This window comes from Bombina bombina, chromosome 12 (assembly GCF_027579735.1).
Source record: "Bombina bombina isolate aBomBom1 chromosome 12, aBomBom1.pri, whole genome shotgun sequence".
In the NCBI taxonomy this organism is placed as follows: domain Eukaryota; kingdom Metazoa; phylum Chordata; class Amphibia; order Anura; family Bombinatoridae; genus Bombina; species Bombina bombina.
This window is the reverse complement of record NC_069510.1, coordinates 124375754-124392013: the sequence shown is the minus strand read 5'-3', so window position 1 is coordinate 124392013 and position 16260 is coordinate 124375754. Positions and strand designations below refer to the sequence as shown.

The following is a 16260-nucleotide window of genomic DNA, read 5'->3' as shown; positions in this document are numbered from 1 at the left end:
ATTCAAAGCACAGATTAGCCTGAGAATAATATGTTTTTCTTTCCTAAGATATAGTGAGTCCACAGATAATCTTAATTACTGTTGGGATATCACTCCTGTCCAGCAGGAGGCGGCAAAGAGCACCACAGCAAAGCTGGTAAATACAACCCCCTTACCCATAACCCCCAATCATTCTCTTTGCCTATGCGAGGAGGTGGTAATGTTTTTAGAGTGGCTGTAGATTCTTCAATCAAAAGTTTATTATTTTTAAAGCAGAGCTGTTTGTTCTGTTTTTTTACTGGGGTCTAGCTGTGTTCCACATCAGTCTATTCAGTAAAGCTGTGGTGGCTTTTGAGCACTTTAAAACTGGTGGGAATTTTCATTTCACCGTGCCTTTTCATGTTTGGTGCTGCCCTACCCTAAATGCCTGATTAACTTTAGTCAGTCCTTCACTTGTTCCACCAGGTCTATGGAGGGAGGAAGCCTTTCCATATCTGTGAGCTGCCCTGCAGATTTGACTCAGGTAAATGCCGGTTTTTATTTTCTTTATTAAGAGAGTTTGGCACTTTGATGGGTACAGGGACTGTTAAACCAGTGTGGATTTATATTTGGGCACTGTATGACACTCGGGAGAGGCTCTGTGTGTGTTCCCCCCCCCCCCCCTGTAATGGAAGCCGGTCTTTAGCCATGCCCACGAAGGGACGGGGCTTAGTCTGTTTGGCAGTTTTCATTGCTTTCAAAGGCTAAGAGATATTTTCCGGCTTCAGGGGTCAGGTAGGCACTTCAGTAGGGTCTGTTGAGGTAAGGAGGCTGCCTGAAGGTGTTTTTTTAGCTTTAAAAAGCAATTGTATTTTTTTTTGCAGTAAAAAAGTTGCAGCTTAAAATTTAAAGTGTCAGTAACGTTTTTTAAAAAAAAAAGAAATTTGAAGCCAATTTAATTTGTTTTTGGTAAAGATGGAAGAAGCTTTGCAAGATGTTACATGCAGCTTGTGTTTTGATTCTAATGTGGAACCTCCAATGCCTTTTTGTGCCTCATGTATTGAGAGGACCTTACAGTGTAGGGAAAAGATTTTTCTTGAGCCATCATTAGCTGGGGTGGATGCTGTTCAGGGGTCTCCTGTTCAGAATATGCCGCAGTTTTCTCCTCGTGTCCCATCATTCAGTGTCGCCTCATGCAGTGCCCAGTGTTTCTATTCCAGTTGGAGTTTCCTTGCAGGACATTTCTACCCAGATATCCTCTGCGGTAACTAATGCCCTGGTGGCTTTTCCTGCGTTTCAGGGAAAGCATAAAAGGAGATATAAGGATTCAGTTGTCAAGGTATCCTGGCTATCCTGAATGTTTCTTCCCATAGGTCTGAGGGGGAGGATTCTTCCATAGCGTCTAAGGGAGAAATGATATACACGTGCCATAGGCACTGCAAGTTTCATTCCCCCAATCCCTTTAACTGCTAGAGTCTTTCCAGGGATAATGTCCTTAGAGTTCACTAGCTCTGGACGCACAATAGTCACTTCTGCACCCGTGTCCCAAAGCCCCAATGTTACCTTATCTCCAACAGTCACAGGTTGCAAGTTCTCATGGTTGTTTTCCTCTGGACGGGTAACAAACAAAACAGATGCTGGTACTTCTGAGGGATTACCCCCTCCAGCTGATTGCTCCAAGTTAATCCTCTCTGGGCAAGTGGAGCTGATGTGGCCCACTTTGTTGCAAGCAAAACATCTGCGGGTATCCCCTTACCCAGATGCAGCACTCGCCCCTCCTTTCTCAGAGGGAACAGACACATGAAACAAAGGCACAGCAGGTTTTGTGAAGGGGGGTCATGCATCAGCTCCTCTCCAGGTAGACCCCCCCCCCTTAGAAAAGGATTTTTTCCCATTCCCTGGTGACCTGTTGGCTGTGTAAAAATCAGCCAGCTCACCAGCTTCCAATGCTGTTATGGGTTTACGGTCCAAAACCCATTCTTGAACTTCTGCTGGGCACAGCTGCATAAATTGCTCCTTCACAATCAGCTCTTCCAGCTCCTCCACAGTGGCAACCTTTAGCCCTCTGACCCACTGTTTAAAAGCTGTCATCAAGTTCCCAACAGCTGCAGTATAGCTCTCAGACGTACCTTTCTGCAGAGAACGGAATTTCTTCCTGTACATCTCAGGATTATATCCTCTGCAGTGCAGCTTTGATGGAATCATAGTCCTGATCAAACTCTGGGGGTAGTTCAGGAAAAGCCTCCAGTGCAGGACCTTTAAGACCAGGGGTAAGGTACTTGGCCCACAGCTCCCTTGGCAGCTGGAACTGTCTGCAAACTTTCTCAAAGCTACGCAGGAATACATCCACATTGCCATCTTTCTCCAGAGTGGGAAAATTCTCTGCACGCACTCTGGGAACAGGTGGGTCTCTAGGTTCACTAACAGGTGAGACCATCCCTCTCTCCAACCGTACAAGCTGTAGCTGATACTCTCTCTCAACCTGTCGTTCAGCAGCCTGTCTCTCAGCTGCCAGAGACTCTCTCTCAGCTTCCCTAGCTGCCTGTCTCTCAGCTGCTTCCGCAGCCCCCTGTCTCTCTTTTTGTAATAAGTTCCATGCGCAAACTTGCATCCACTGAGCCCATATGTTTCAGAACAGTTTGGAAGTAACAGTCCAATGGATCTCCAGATCCTGATGAATCACTGCCCACAGCTGCAGACATCTCTCCTGAGACTTCAACTGGTGTGGTTTGGCTTATATTTAAAAAGAGCTTGTATTAGTTCATCTTTGTTCTTTCCACGGGTTGGAATATCTCGCTCCTGGCATAACAGTGCCAACACTTTTTTAGTCTGCTCCTCATACCTCTCCATAATAAAAATAGAAAAGAAAAACAGAGAATAGGGAAGGGGATTGTTTGCAATGTGTGACTATATAATGCACTTTGGAAATTGTGAGTTACAATTTCTTTTTAGTACTGGGATTTTCACACTAGCAAATCCACAAGCACTAAAATCTAATCACAAAAATGATCCCACCGCTGCCACCAATTTGTGATGAACCAAGGTTATCCAACCCTGCGCCAGTCACTTAGTGAGAGTAGAAGGGGTCTGATAACCCTTTCCATGCCAAATAGGTCACAATCTAGACACACCAGGCCAGCTTGCGATTTAGTTCCGTGGGTGCAAGGGTTAACACTCCCTAGTCTGTACTAGACTTAAAAGAAATGCCCAATACTCTCCTTTAATGCCACCCACACTAAACTAACAACCATATAGCTCCAAAACTGCCACCACTTAAAATTTATTAAAGGAAAAATTCTTAGGAAAAACCCAGACTTACACATTAGCAGAAAATAACCTAAATTATACAGTTCTAATATTCCAGTCTCTTCAGTAACGTGGTTCAATTATTAGACAAAGGCCAAACTTAATAAAGGAATTATTTATTATGCCAAAAATATTATGCACAATGCATTATTAATAAAAGGTTGTTACAAATAAAATTACACACAGCAAACAGTTATTTAAAATAAAAAGAGAGGAAAATACACAATAACATTTGGAGGAAGGGTTTTAGAAACTATTTATGAGGGGTTCTGGCACATCAAAGAAAACACAAACAAACCCAGTACACAGCTATTTTTAAAAAAACAAACAACTGTTCTTACTTCACAAACTAAACAGAATTAACCCCTTAGCAGCTACATCCTGAGATATTCGTGACAGAGGCATTTTTAAAATGTGTTCAGAATCTGTCCGACATAGGAGTAATAGTTCCTGTTCCAATTCAGGAACAAGGTCTGGGTTTTTATTCCAATCTGTTCGTGGTTCCCAAAAAAGAGGGAACTTTCTGACCAATTCTAGATCTCAAGAGTGTAAACAAATTCATCAGAGTTCCGTCTTTCAAGATGGACACTATTCGCTCCATCCTTCCTTTGGTTCAGGAAGGTCAGTTAATGACTACGGTGGATTTAAAGGATACGTATCTACATATTCCCATCCACAAGGATTATCACAAGTTTCTGAGGTTTGCGTTCCTAGAAAACTATTTGTGGCTCTTCCTTTTGGTCTGGCAACGGCTCCCAGAATTTTCTCAAAGGTTCTGGGAGCGTTGTTAGCAGTTCTCCGATTGCAGGGTGTTGCAGTAGCTCCGTATCTGGACGATATTCTGGTCCAGGCGTCATCTTTTCAACAAGCAAACTCCCACACAGAGTTGTTGTTTTCAGCGCTCGCACGGTTGGAAGGTGAATTTAGGAAAAAGTTTCTTGGTTCCATCTTCAAGGGTGGTATTCTTGGGAACCATTATCGATTCACTAGAGATGAAGATTTTTCTGACAGAAGCCAGAAAAACAAAGATCTTCAATTCTTGTCTTGCCCTTCAGTCCTCTCCTCGGCCGTCAGTGGCTCAGTGTATGGAAGTAATCTGTCTGATGGTGTCAGCTATGGACATCATTCCGTTTGCTCGGTTCCATCTCAGGTCTCTGCAGTTATGCATTCTCAGACAATGGAACGGGGATTATGCGGATCTGTCTCAGCGAATTGTTCTGGGTCAGGTGACAAGAGATTCTCTTCTGTGGGGGTTGTCTCAGTAACATCTCACTCAGGGAACCTGCTTTTGCAGGCCTTCCTGGGTGATTGTGACCACGGATGCCAGCCTGCTGGGATGGGGAGCTGTCTGGGACTTGTTGAAGTCTCAGGGTCTATGGACTCGGGAGGAGTTGTTTCTTCCCATAAAACATCTTAGAGCTGAGGGCAATCTTCAATGCTCTTCTGGCCTGGCCTCAGTTAGCTTCAACCCAGTTTATCAGGGTTCAGTTGGACAATATAACGTCAGTCGCTTACATTAATCATCAGGGAGGAACTCGGAGTTCCTTAGCCATAACAGAGGTAGCCAGGATTATTCAGTGGGCAGAGTCCCACAATTGCTGTCTGTCTGCAATCCACATTCCAGGAGTGAACAACTGGGAGGCGGATTTTCTGAGCAGGCAGACGTTTCATCCAGGGGAGTGGGAACTTGGTTCGCAAGTTGGGGCAGCCGGAGCTGGATCTCATGGCATCTCGTCAGAATGCCAAGCTTCCGAGGTACGGGTCAAGATCAAGAGATCCTCGGGCTGTGCTAATAGACGCGCTGGCAGTTCCTTGGAATTCCAGCCTAGCGTATGTGTTTCCTCCGTTTGCTCTCCTTCCACGAGTCATTGCTCGAATTGGACAGGAGAGGGCATCAGTGATTCTCATTGCTCCAGCAAGGCCTCGCATAATCTAGTGTGCAGATCAGGTGGAGATGTCATCTCTTCCATCTTGGAGTCTTCCGTTAAGGTAGGACCTTCTACTTCAGGGGCCCTTCCTTCATCCACATCTCGTTTCTCTGAAGCTGACTGCTTGGAGATTGAACGCTTGATTTTATCTAAGCATGGGTTTTCAGAGTCGGTCATTCAGACTATGATTCAGGCTCGCAAGCCTGTTACTAGAAAGGTTTACTATAAGATATGGCATAAATATCTTTATTGGTGTGAATCGAAAGGCTACTCTTGCAGTAGAGTTAGGATTCCTAGGATTTTGTCTTTTCTCCAGGAGGGTCTGGAGAACGGTTTAGCTGCTAGTACCCTGAAGCATCAAATTTCTGCTTTATCTATTTTGTTGCACAAGCGTCTCTTTGTCAGGCCCTGGTTAGAATCTGGCCTACATTTAAGTTTGCTTCTTCTCCATGGAGTCTTAATTTGGTTCTTAGAGTTCTTCAACAGGGTTCGTTTGAGCCTATGCATACTTTGGATATTAAAATGTTAACCTGGAAGGTTTTGTTTTTGGTTGCTATCTCTTCGACTAGAAGAGTTTCGGAGCTTTCAGCACTGCAGTGTGAATCTCCTTACCTTATTTTTCATTCTGATAAGGTGGTATTACGTACTGCCTTCTGTTTCCTTCCAAAAGTGGTTTCGGATATGAATATTAATCAAGAAATTGTTGTTCCTTCTTTGTGTCCTAATCCTTCTTATCAGAAGGAGCGTTTGTTGCACAACCTGGATGTGGTTTGTGCGTTGAAATATTATTTACAGGCGACTAAGGATTTTCATCAGTCTTCTTTGTTTGTTGTGTATTCTGGAAAACGCAAGGGTCAGAAAGCTATGGCTACTTCTCTTTCTTTTTGGTTGAGGAGAGTTATTCGTTTGGCATATGAGACTGCTGGACAGCAGCCTCCTAAGAAAATCACGGCTCATTCCACAAGGGCTGTTTCCTCATTTTGGGCCTTCAAAAATGAAGCTTCTGTGGAACAGATTTGCAAGGCTGCCACTTGGTCATCTTTACACACTTTTCCTAAATTTTAAAAGTTTGATACTTTTGCTTCAGCTGAGGCTTCTTTTGGGAGAAAGGTTCTTCAAGCAGTTGTGCCTTCCGTTTAAGGTTACCTGTCTTCGCCCTCCCTAATCATCTGTGTCCTATGGCTTGGGTATTGGGTCCCAACTGTAATTAAGATGGTCTGTGGACTCACTATATCTTAGGAAAGAAAACATAATTTATGCTTACCTGATAAATGTATTTATTTCCGGATATAGTGAGTCCACAGCCCGCCCGTTATTTTCAGACAGTTTATTTTTTATGTAAACTTCAGGCACCTCTGCACCTTTTTTGTCACTCCCTTCCTTCTGGTCGAATGACTGGGGGTTATGGGTAAGGGGTGGTATTTAACAGCTTTGCTGTGGTGCTCTTTGCCGCCTCCTGCTGGACAGGAGTGATATCCCATCAGTAATTAAGATCTGTGGACTCACTATATCCGGAAATATATTTATTAGGTAAGCATAAATTATGTTATTTACAAATGCATCAGTTGTTTAAATATTAAAGTAATAAATGTAAAATCCATAAATTGTGTTCCGCCATATTGTAACCCTGAGGTCAGTTAGGGACATATATAAATGATTTACTTTCTTATGTAAGAACTTACTTGATAAATTCATTTCTTTCATAGTGGCAAGAGTCCATGAGCTAGTGATGTATGGGATATACATTCCTACCAGGGGGCAAAGTTTCCCAAACCTCAAAATGCCTATAAATACACCTCCCACTACACACATACCTCAGTTTTTTAACGTATAGCCAAGTAGTAAGGTGTAAAAAAGCATACAAAAAGAGGAACTGGAAAAAAATCTGCTTCTTTTTTTTTAATACACACAAAAAAAAATAACCACCAAAAAAAGGGTGGGTCTCATGGACTCTTGCCACTATGAAATAAATTAATTTATCAGGTAAGTTCTTACATAAATTGTTTTCTTTCATGTAAGTGGCAAGAGTCCATGAGCTAGTGACATATGGGATATAATACCCAAGATGGGAAAATCCAAAGAGTCACTAGAGAGGGAGACATACAATAAAAACAGCTATTTCCGCTGAAAAAATTAAATCCAAATAATAATTAAGTTTTCTTAAATTTAAAAAAACTCAAATCATATGCAAAGGAACCACACTGAGACAACTACCTGAAGAACTTTTCTACCAAAGACTACTTCTGAAGAAGCAAATACATAAAAATGGTAAAATTTAGTAAATGCATGCAAAGAAGACGAAGTTGCTGCTTTGCAAATCTGATGAACTGAAGCTCCATTCTTGAAAGCCCAAGAAGTGGCAACTGATCTAGTAGAATGAGCTGTAATTCTCTGAGGCAGAGACTGCCCCTCCTCCAAATAAGCCTTGTGAATGAAAAGTTTCAACCAAGATGCCAAAGAAATGGCAGAGGCTTTCTGACCTTTCTTGGAACCAGAGAAACAAAATAGACTAGAAGTCTTTCTAAAATCCTTAGTAGCCTCAACATAGTATTTCAAAGCTCTTACCATGTCCAAAGAATGTAGAGATCTCTCAAGAGAATTCTTAGGATTAGGACATAAAGAAGGAACAACAATTTCCCTACCAATGTTGTTAGAATTCACAACCTTAGGCAAAAAGTTAAACTAAGTCTGTTAAACCACTTTATCATGATGGAATATCAGATAAGGAGACTCACAAGAGAGAGACGACAACTCAAACTCTTCTAGTAGAAGAGAGAGCCAAAAGAAATAACACTTTCCAAGAAAGTAGTTTAATATCCAAAGAATGCATAGGCTCAAAAGGAGGAGCCTGCAAAAACCTTAAAACCAAATTAAGACTCCAAGGAGGAGAAATATACTTAATAACAGGTTTGATATGAACCAAAGCCTGAACAAAACTAAATATCAGAAAGTTTAGCAATCTTTCTATGAAATAAGACAGAAAGAGCAGAGATTTGTCCCATCAAAGTATTTGCAGACAAACTCTTATCCAAACCATCCTGAAGAAACTGTAAAATATGAGGAATTCTAAAAGAATGCCTAGAAACATTATAAGAGGAGCACCATGAAATATAGATTTTCCAAACCCGATAATAAATCTTCCTCAAAACAAACTTACAAGCCTGTAACATAGTGTTAGTCATAGGGGTTTCTCTGACTCAGTGATTAAGAACTAAGCGTTCAATTTCCATACCTTCAAATTTGGAGATTTGAGATCCTGATGGAAAAAAACGGCCCTTGAGACAGAAGGTCTGGCCTTAAAGGAAGTGGCCAAGGCGGGCAACTGGACATCCGGACAAGATCCGATACCAGAACCCGTGAGGCCATGCTGGTGCTATCAGAAACATATGAGGTTGTTCCATTATGATCTTGGAGATCACCCTTGGAAGAAGAACTAAAGGTGGAAAAATGTAAGCAGGTTGGTAAAACCAAGGAACTGCTAAAGCATCCACCATCTCTGCCTGAGGATCCTTGGATCTGGAAAGATATCTGGGAAGTTTCTTGTTCAAACGAGAGGCCATCAGATCTATTTCTGGAATACCCCACATCTGTACAATCTGATGAAACACATCTGGATGGATAGAGCACTCCCCCGGATGCAAAGTCTGATGTCTGAGATAATCCGCTTCCCAATTGTCTACACCTGGAATATGAATCGCTGAAATTAGACAAGAGTTGGACTCCGCCCAAGAAAGTATCCGAGATACTTCTTTCATTGCTAAAGAGCTGTGAGTCCCTCCCTAAAAATTGACATATGCCACTGTTGTGATATTGTCTGTCTGAAAACAAATGAAAAGTTCTCTCTTTCATAGAGGCCAAGCCTGAAGAGCTCTGAAGATAGCACAGAGTTCTAAAATACTGATTGGTAACCTCGCCTCTTGAGGTTTCCAAACCCCTTGTGCTGTCAGAGACCCCCAGACAGCTCCCCAACCTTTAAGACTTGCGTCCGTTGAGATCACAGTACAGGAAGGACGAATAAAAAAAAAAAAAAAAAAAAGACCCCTCGAACAATACAGTGATGGTTCTACCACCAAGACAGAGAGAGTTGAATGTTGGGATTTGAGTATATCAGTTGTGATGATATGTGTGCAACAGTTGTGATATCCTGGTATAATCCCTGCACCATTGATTCAACATGCAAAGCTGCAGAGGTCTCATATGAAAAAGAGCAAAGGGGATCGCATCCGATGCTGCAGTCATAAGACCTAAAACTTTCATGCACATAGCCACTGAAGGGAACAATCGAGACTGAAGGTTTAGACAAGATAAAACCAATTTCATTTGCCTCTTGTCTGTTGAAGACAGTTATGGACACTGAATCTATCTGGAAACCTAAAAAGGTGACCCTTGTTTGAGGAATCAAGAAACTCTCTTTTGTAAATTGATCCTCCAACCATGCCTTTGAAGAAACCACACTAGTTGTTTTGTGTGAGATTCTGCTAAATGAAAAGACTGAGCTAGTACCAATATATTGTCCAAATAAGGAAACACCACAATACCCTGCTCTCTGATTACAGATAGTAGGGCACCGAGAACCTTCGAAAAGATTCTTAGGGCTGTCACTAGGCCAAATGGAAGAGCGACAAACTGGTAATGCTTGTCTAGAAGAGAGAATCTCAGAAACCGATAGTGGTCTGGATGAATTGGAATATTAAGATAAGCATTCTGTAAGTCTATTGTGGACATAAAATGACCTCGCTGAACAAAAGGCAGAGTAGTCCTTATAGTCACCATCTTGAAAGTTGGGACTCTTGCAAAATGATTTAAAAGTTTCAGATCCAGAACTGGTCTGAACGAATTTTCTTTCTTTGGGACAATGAATAGATTTGAATAGAACCCGAAACCCTGTTCCTGTAGAGAAACTGGAATAATCACCCCTGAAAGCTCTAGGCCTAAAACACATTTCAGAAAAGCCTGAGTCTTCACAGGATTTGTTGGAACATGAGGAATCTTCCCACAGGAGGTCTCATTCTGAAACCTATTTGATACCCTTGAGACACAATATTCTGAATCCACTGATTCTGAACAGAACCTGACCAAATTTCCTGAAATAATTTCAATCTGCCCCCCAGCAGCTGAACTGAAGATGGTCTCCAATTGGAACCAGAGGCCTTAGGGGAAGGAGTATACTTTTTTTGTTCCTTATTCTGACAAAAGGAAAGAAAACTATTAGGAGCCTTAAATTTACCCTTAGACTTTTTCTCTTGGGGTAAAAAAAACTCCTTTCCCTCCAGTGATAGTGGAAATAATAGAATCCAATTGAGAACCACATAAATTCTTACCCTGGAATAATAAAGATATTAATCTAGATTTAGCCATAATGTCAGCATTCCAAGATTTAAGCCATAAAGCTCTTCTGGCTAAAATAGCTAAAGACACAGATTTAACATCAATCCTAATAATGTCAAATACAGGTAGCCCTCAGTTTATGCCGGGGTTAGGTTCCAGAAGGAATGGTTGTAAATCGAAACCGTTGTAAATTGAAACCCAGTTTATAATGTAAGTCAATGGGAAGTGAGGGAGTTAGGTTCCATGCCCCTCTCAAAATTGTCATAAGTAACACCTAATACATTATTTTTAAAGCTTTGAAATGAAGACTTTAAATGCTAAACAGCATTATAAACCTAATAAAATAATCACACAACACAGAATATATAATTGAACAAAAACATTTGCTAAACAGCATTATAAACCTAATAAAATAATCACACAACACAGAATATATAATTGAACAAAAACATTTGCTAAACAGCATTATAAACCTAATAAAATAATCACACAATACAGACGTCACTTGCATTTTTCTGCAAACAGTTCTTTCTATGCATTCCAATCTGGACTGATTTAAAGACAGGTAGATCTTGTTTCTTTGAAATCTGCTCGATAGCTCAGGTCTGGTTAAACTGATTAATTTCAGCTTGCTTGGCTTTGCTGCAACACAAGCCGACAGCTCCACCTACTGGCTATTTTAATCAATGCATTGCTTTTCAATAGCAGTCACATGACTGGAAAAAAAGGTTGTTATTCTGAACCGTTATAAACAGAGGGCCACCTGTATAGCATCACAAATGAAATGATTAGCATGTTGAAGCAGAAGAATAATGCTAGACAAATCAGTATCTTCTACCTGATGAGCTAAACTGTCCAACCAAAAAGTTGAAGCAGCAGCCACATCAGCCATAGAAATGGCAGGTCTAAGAATATAACCAGAATGTAAATAAGCTTTTCTTAGATAAGATTTAATCTTTCTATCTAAAGGATCCTTAAAAGAAGTACTATCTTCCATAGGGATAGTAGTATATTTGGCAAGAGTTTAAATAGCCCCATTAACCTTAGGGACTTTCCCCCAAAACTCTAAATTAGCCACAGGTAAAGGATACAACTTTCTTAAACCTAGAAGAAGGATTAAAAGAAGAACCAGACTTAGACCATTCCTTAGTTATCATATCAGAAACAGCATCTGGAATAGGAAAACCTCAGGTGCAACCTTAGGAGGTTTAAAAACAGAATTTAAAAGTTTACTGGCTTTATCAAGAGGAATAGACTCTTCAATGCCCAAAGTAACCAGAACTTCCTTCAACAAAGAACGAATATATATAATCAATCTTAAACAGATAGGAAGATTTGTCAATTTCAGAATCTGATTCAGGATCCTCTGAACCAGAGGAATCCACATCAGCTGAGGATATTTCAGTATGCTGTCTGTCAATACAAAGTTAATCAGAATTATGAGAAGTTTTAAAAGACCTTTTACGTTTATTTGACTGTGGAATAGCAGACATAACCTTATCTATAGCTGCAGCAATATAATTCTTTACATCTGCAGGAATATTGGGTACATTAGACGTTGAAGGAACAACAGACGATGTATTAGTACTAATAGAAAAATTATCAGCATGCAAAAGCTTGTCATGACAGATGCCACATAATTTTGCTGAAGAAATAACATCTGTTAATTTTTAACACACACACTTAGCTTTGGTAGAACATCAGAGGCAGGATCAGACTGAGACATCTTGCAAAATGTAAAAAGAAAAAAACATTTAAACGAAATATCCAATTTCGTCATATAGCAGTTTCATGAATGGGGAAAAAATGCTTATGCTAAAGTAAGATGCAAAAGAATAAGCATCATAGCTCTTAAAAATATGAAAAGAACCAGAAGCATTAAAGGAAGAGGGGTAATATATAAAAAAAAAAATTAAAAAATTTGGCGCCAAGTATGACGCATGACACAAAAGGAAGTGAAAAATGTTTTGGCGCCAAAGCTAACAGCAGGAAATGACACAACTCGCGTCATAACAAGCGCAACTTCACACCAAAATAACTCACGTCAACAAAGACACAGGAAATGAGACTTGTGTCACCCTAGACGCAATTCCACGCCAAAAAAATTGTGCAAAAAATGACACCATAAAAAACAGCATTTTGTGTCCTTGCGAGCCTAGTTGGCCCGCAAAATTTTTTGGAAAACAAAGTCAAATCGAAAGAACTGGAACCCCAGGTAAGAAAAAATTTAAATCTTCCCAAACATAAATTCCATACTGAAACTGATAGTCTGCAGAAAAGAGAAACATACATAGACCTGACTCATTGCAAATATAAGCAAACACATATTTAAAACTTTACAATATAATATAAAGCGCCAAACATATCAGAGTTCTGGTAAGTATGTATCGTATCATTTTTTTTAAGGCAGACAGCCAAACCAGTATTGAAAAATATCAGCAGCGGTAATGGTATAGGAGAGTAACGTCGATCTGAAAAGGGAGGCAAGGGGATTGAACCCCTTCGACCGATTACAGAGAGCCTTTGAATAGATTTCTCATGAGTGAAACCATAAAATCAATAGGAAATATTCCCTTCTCATCCCTCTGACAAACACTGTACTCTGAGAGGAATTGGGCTTCAGAATGCTTAGAAGCGCTTATCACAGAAGAAATCAAGCACAACTTACTTCACCACCTCCATAGGAGGCAAAGTTTGTAAAACTGAGGTATGTGTGTGGTGGGAGGTGTATTTATAGGCATTTTGAGGTTTGGGATACTTTGCCCCCTTCTGGTAGGAATGTATATCCCATACATCACTAGCTCATGGACTCTTGCCACTTAGATATATATAAATATATATTTCATTTATCTTAATGCAACCATCAGACCACTCCCTGTGATTGGTTTATTTTTTTTTTTATTGTTTTCTTTACAGATCCAGACAACGTAAACTCGGTACCAAGCTTCAGTGAGTCAAGAACAAACAATGTGGCAGGGCGGGGTTTAACTAATATGATCCAACAATATCATGGCAGCTGAAAGGAACTGAAGCCGGTACAGCACATGGCGTAGCGAGGATGGTTTAAACTGACAAAGGGGACAGTCGGCTCTTGATGGGATTACCAGGTCTAACCTGGGGAATACTCATATATGCACGCTATCCAGTGAACTAAACTCTGGAGGGACGACAATTACGGATAAGCGAGCTGTTAACGTTTCTCCCTCCTGGAGACTAAAATACATATTCCTGCAAGTCCTTTAACTGCATGCATTATCCACTATTTATTTTTTTAATGAAAGCCTGTTTGGTTGGCCTAGAAGAAGCATTCACTGCCTGGCAGTGGTTGTAATTCTATATATTCCCTCCGCCACACCCTTAACTACCAACCATAAAACCTGCAAATCTTTGTAGCCGCTATATAAGCCCATAAGGGCTGCAGTTCTATTACTAGAGGTGCCTATTGTTGATTGAGTGAGGGCTGAAAGCCATCCCCCATTGCACTTTCTACAAGATTTCAAGAAAGGACTAAATCCTTTTAACACTAGTGATTTTTTTTTTTCTTTGTGCGTGTATGGGAAACTGCGTGAGAGGTGGGAGCTTTTTTCCCCCCTATTTCTTTGTTACTCAGACGTTACCGCGAGTGAATTCTGCAGCAGTGAGTGTACTAACCATATCCTATTACCTTCCGGCGTCTTATCTTAGATGTATATTTCATTAACCCCTTGGTGCTGTTCTTTGTCATGTCCCAGTTATTAAGAACACCACAACAGCATGAATTTCTTACTGTGAAAAGACACCTGTATATCCTACTTTCTGCTATAAAAGCTACATTTGTTACTGATATTCTTCTATGAAGTCAGTGGTAAAATAAATCCTCACATATAGAGGAGTGCTGTGACATTCCCTTTAATGAAGTTTACTTTTTTTCCCCCCTTTTAATTTTAGGGTCATAAGTTAAAAATAAATACAGAATAAAACGAGTGCTAACTAGATAATTTAACAACTACTCCCTACACTAGCCGTGTCAAATGACCAATAGTGCAAGATTGAAATATTGTTGATTTGGCCACACCTGGGAAAAAAGAATGCGTCATTTTGTGGAGGCCCTGGTGAGAGGTAGATTTGGTGAAGTCTGTAACCGTATCAAGTTGTCCATTTAGACTTCAAAATCTTGACATATTCACGTAATACTTTGTGGCATTGAACCTGAAACTGGATTTAAAATGAAATCCCCACAGTCTAGCACACCCTTATAATCGGATCAATTTCTAGGATAGCTATGTAGGTATATATTTGTCAAAACAGATTATCTGCTGAGAAAGTTTGGTGTCTTATATGAAATCAGCCTGGTGAACAAAGAAAACAAAACTGTCATTTTTATGGAAGCAAATTTGTTTTAATAATTGTTTTAATCATATCAACACACGTCTATGTAGTCTCTAATGATACTATTAACAAAAGTCAGGATGTCTGTTTGCTCCTTTTTTTTTAGATTTTTTTTTTCTTCTCATCAATAGCTTTACTACCTTGAATATGCGAAGGTATGCGAAGGTGTTTTTTTTTTTACGCATTGTTAGCCCAGATATGAACTAATTGTGGGAACACAACTGACATTTTGATAAATTGTTGCTTGCAATTACAGGACATTTAAATGCAGAAACTGCACAAGTGTGTTTTGTTTCTCTCAGCGGATAACTGCATGGAAAATCCACAATTCCTAAATTCATATACCTGCAAAAAAGAGAACTTTCCAGTTTTAAACATTTTGTTGCATAAGGCTGCGAGATGCTCTGACTCTCTAACTCATGTTGCATCCTCTGATAACTTTTGTAATGTCTTTTTTGTAATTCAAATGTGAGTTCAATCTGAAACTGATTTTTTCCTTAAAATAAAACCAATGCAAAATATCATGTACCTGAGTTTTTTCATTTTTGTAAAAAGTGACAAATGCTTAATAAAAACAAAATGTATGCTTACCTGATAAATGTCTTTCTTTACAGGCATGGAGAGTCCACGAATGCATTCCAATTACTAGTGGGAATTCATCTCCTGGCCAGCAGGAGGAGGCAAAGAGCAACCCAGCAGAGCTGTTAAAGGGATACTGAACCCAATTTTTTTTCCTTTCGTGATTCAGATAGAGCAGGCCATTTTAAGCAACTTTCTAAATTTACTCCTATTATCAAATTTTCTTCATTCTCTTGGTATCTTTATTTGAAATGCAAGAATGTAAGTTTAGATGCCGGCCCACTTTTGGTGAATAACCTGGGTTATTCTTGCTGATTGGTGGATAAATTCATAGACCAATAAAAGTGTTCTCCAGAGTTCGGAACCAAAAAACAAGCTTAGATACCTTCCTTTTCAAATAAAGATAGCATGTGAACGAAGGAAAAATTGATAAATAGGAGTACATTAGAAAGTTGCTTAAAATTGCATGCTCTATCTGAATCGCGAAAAAGAAAAAAATTTGAGTTCAGTGTCCCTTTAAGTGTCACTTCCCTTACCCATAATCCCCAGTCATTCAAAGGAAAAAGAAGATTACACAAGGGTATAAAGGTGTCTGAGGTTTATACCAGAAAATTTGCCGCCTTAAATGTAATAAGGGCGGGTCGTGGACTCTCCATGCCTGGAAAGAAATTTATCAGGTACGCATAAATTTTGTTTTCTTTCCTATGGCATGGAGAGTCCACAATTTCATTCCAATTACTAGTGGGAACCAATACCCAAGCTAGAGGACACAGAATAAAAGCGAGGGAGAATA

The 16260-nt window shown here is 40.0% G+C and overlaps 1 protein-coding gene across 1 annotated transcript in view; it reads left to right on the top strand.

Annotated features, from left to right (window-relative positions):
- The window catches only part of DOLPP1 (dolichyldiphosphatase 1), a 54334-nt gene extending 38922 nt beyond the window's left edge, over positions 1 to 15412 (top strand). Inside the window, exon 8 of the mRNA XM_053696120.1 lies at positions 13437 to 15412. Coding sequence (XP_053552095.1) covers positions 13437 to 13473 — 37 coding nt within the window. The 3' untranslated portion in view covers positions 13474 to 15412. The remainder of the gene's footprint in view (positions 1 to 13436) is intronic.
- Positions 15413 to 16260: the final 848 nt, after the last annotated feature.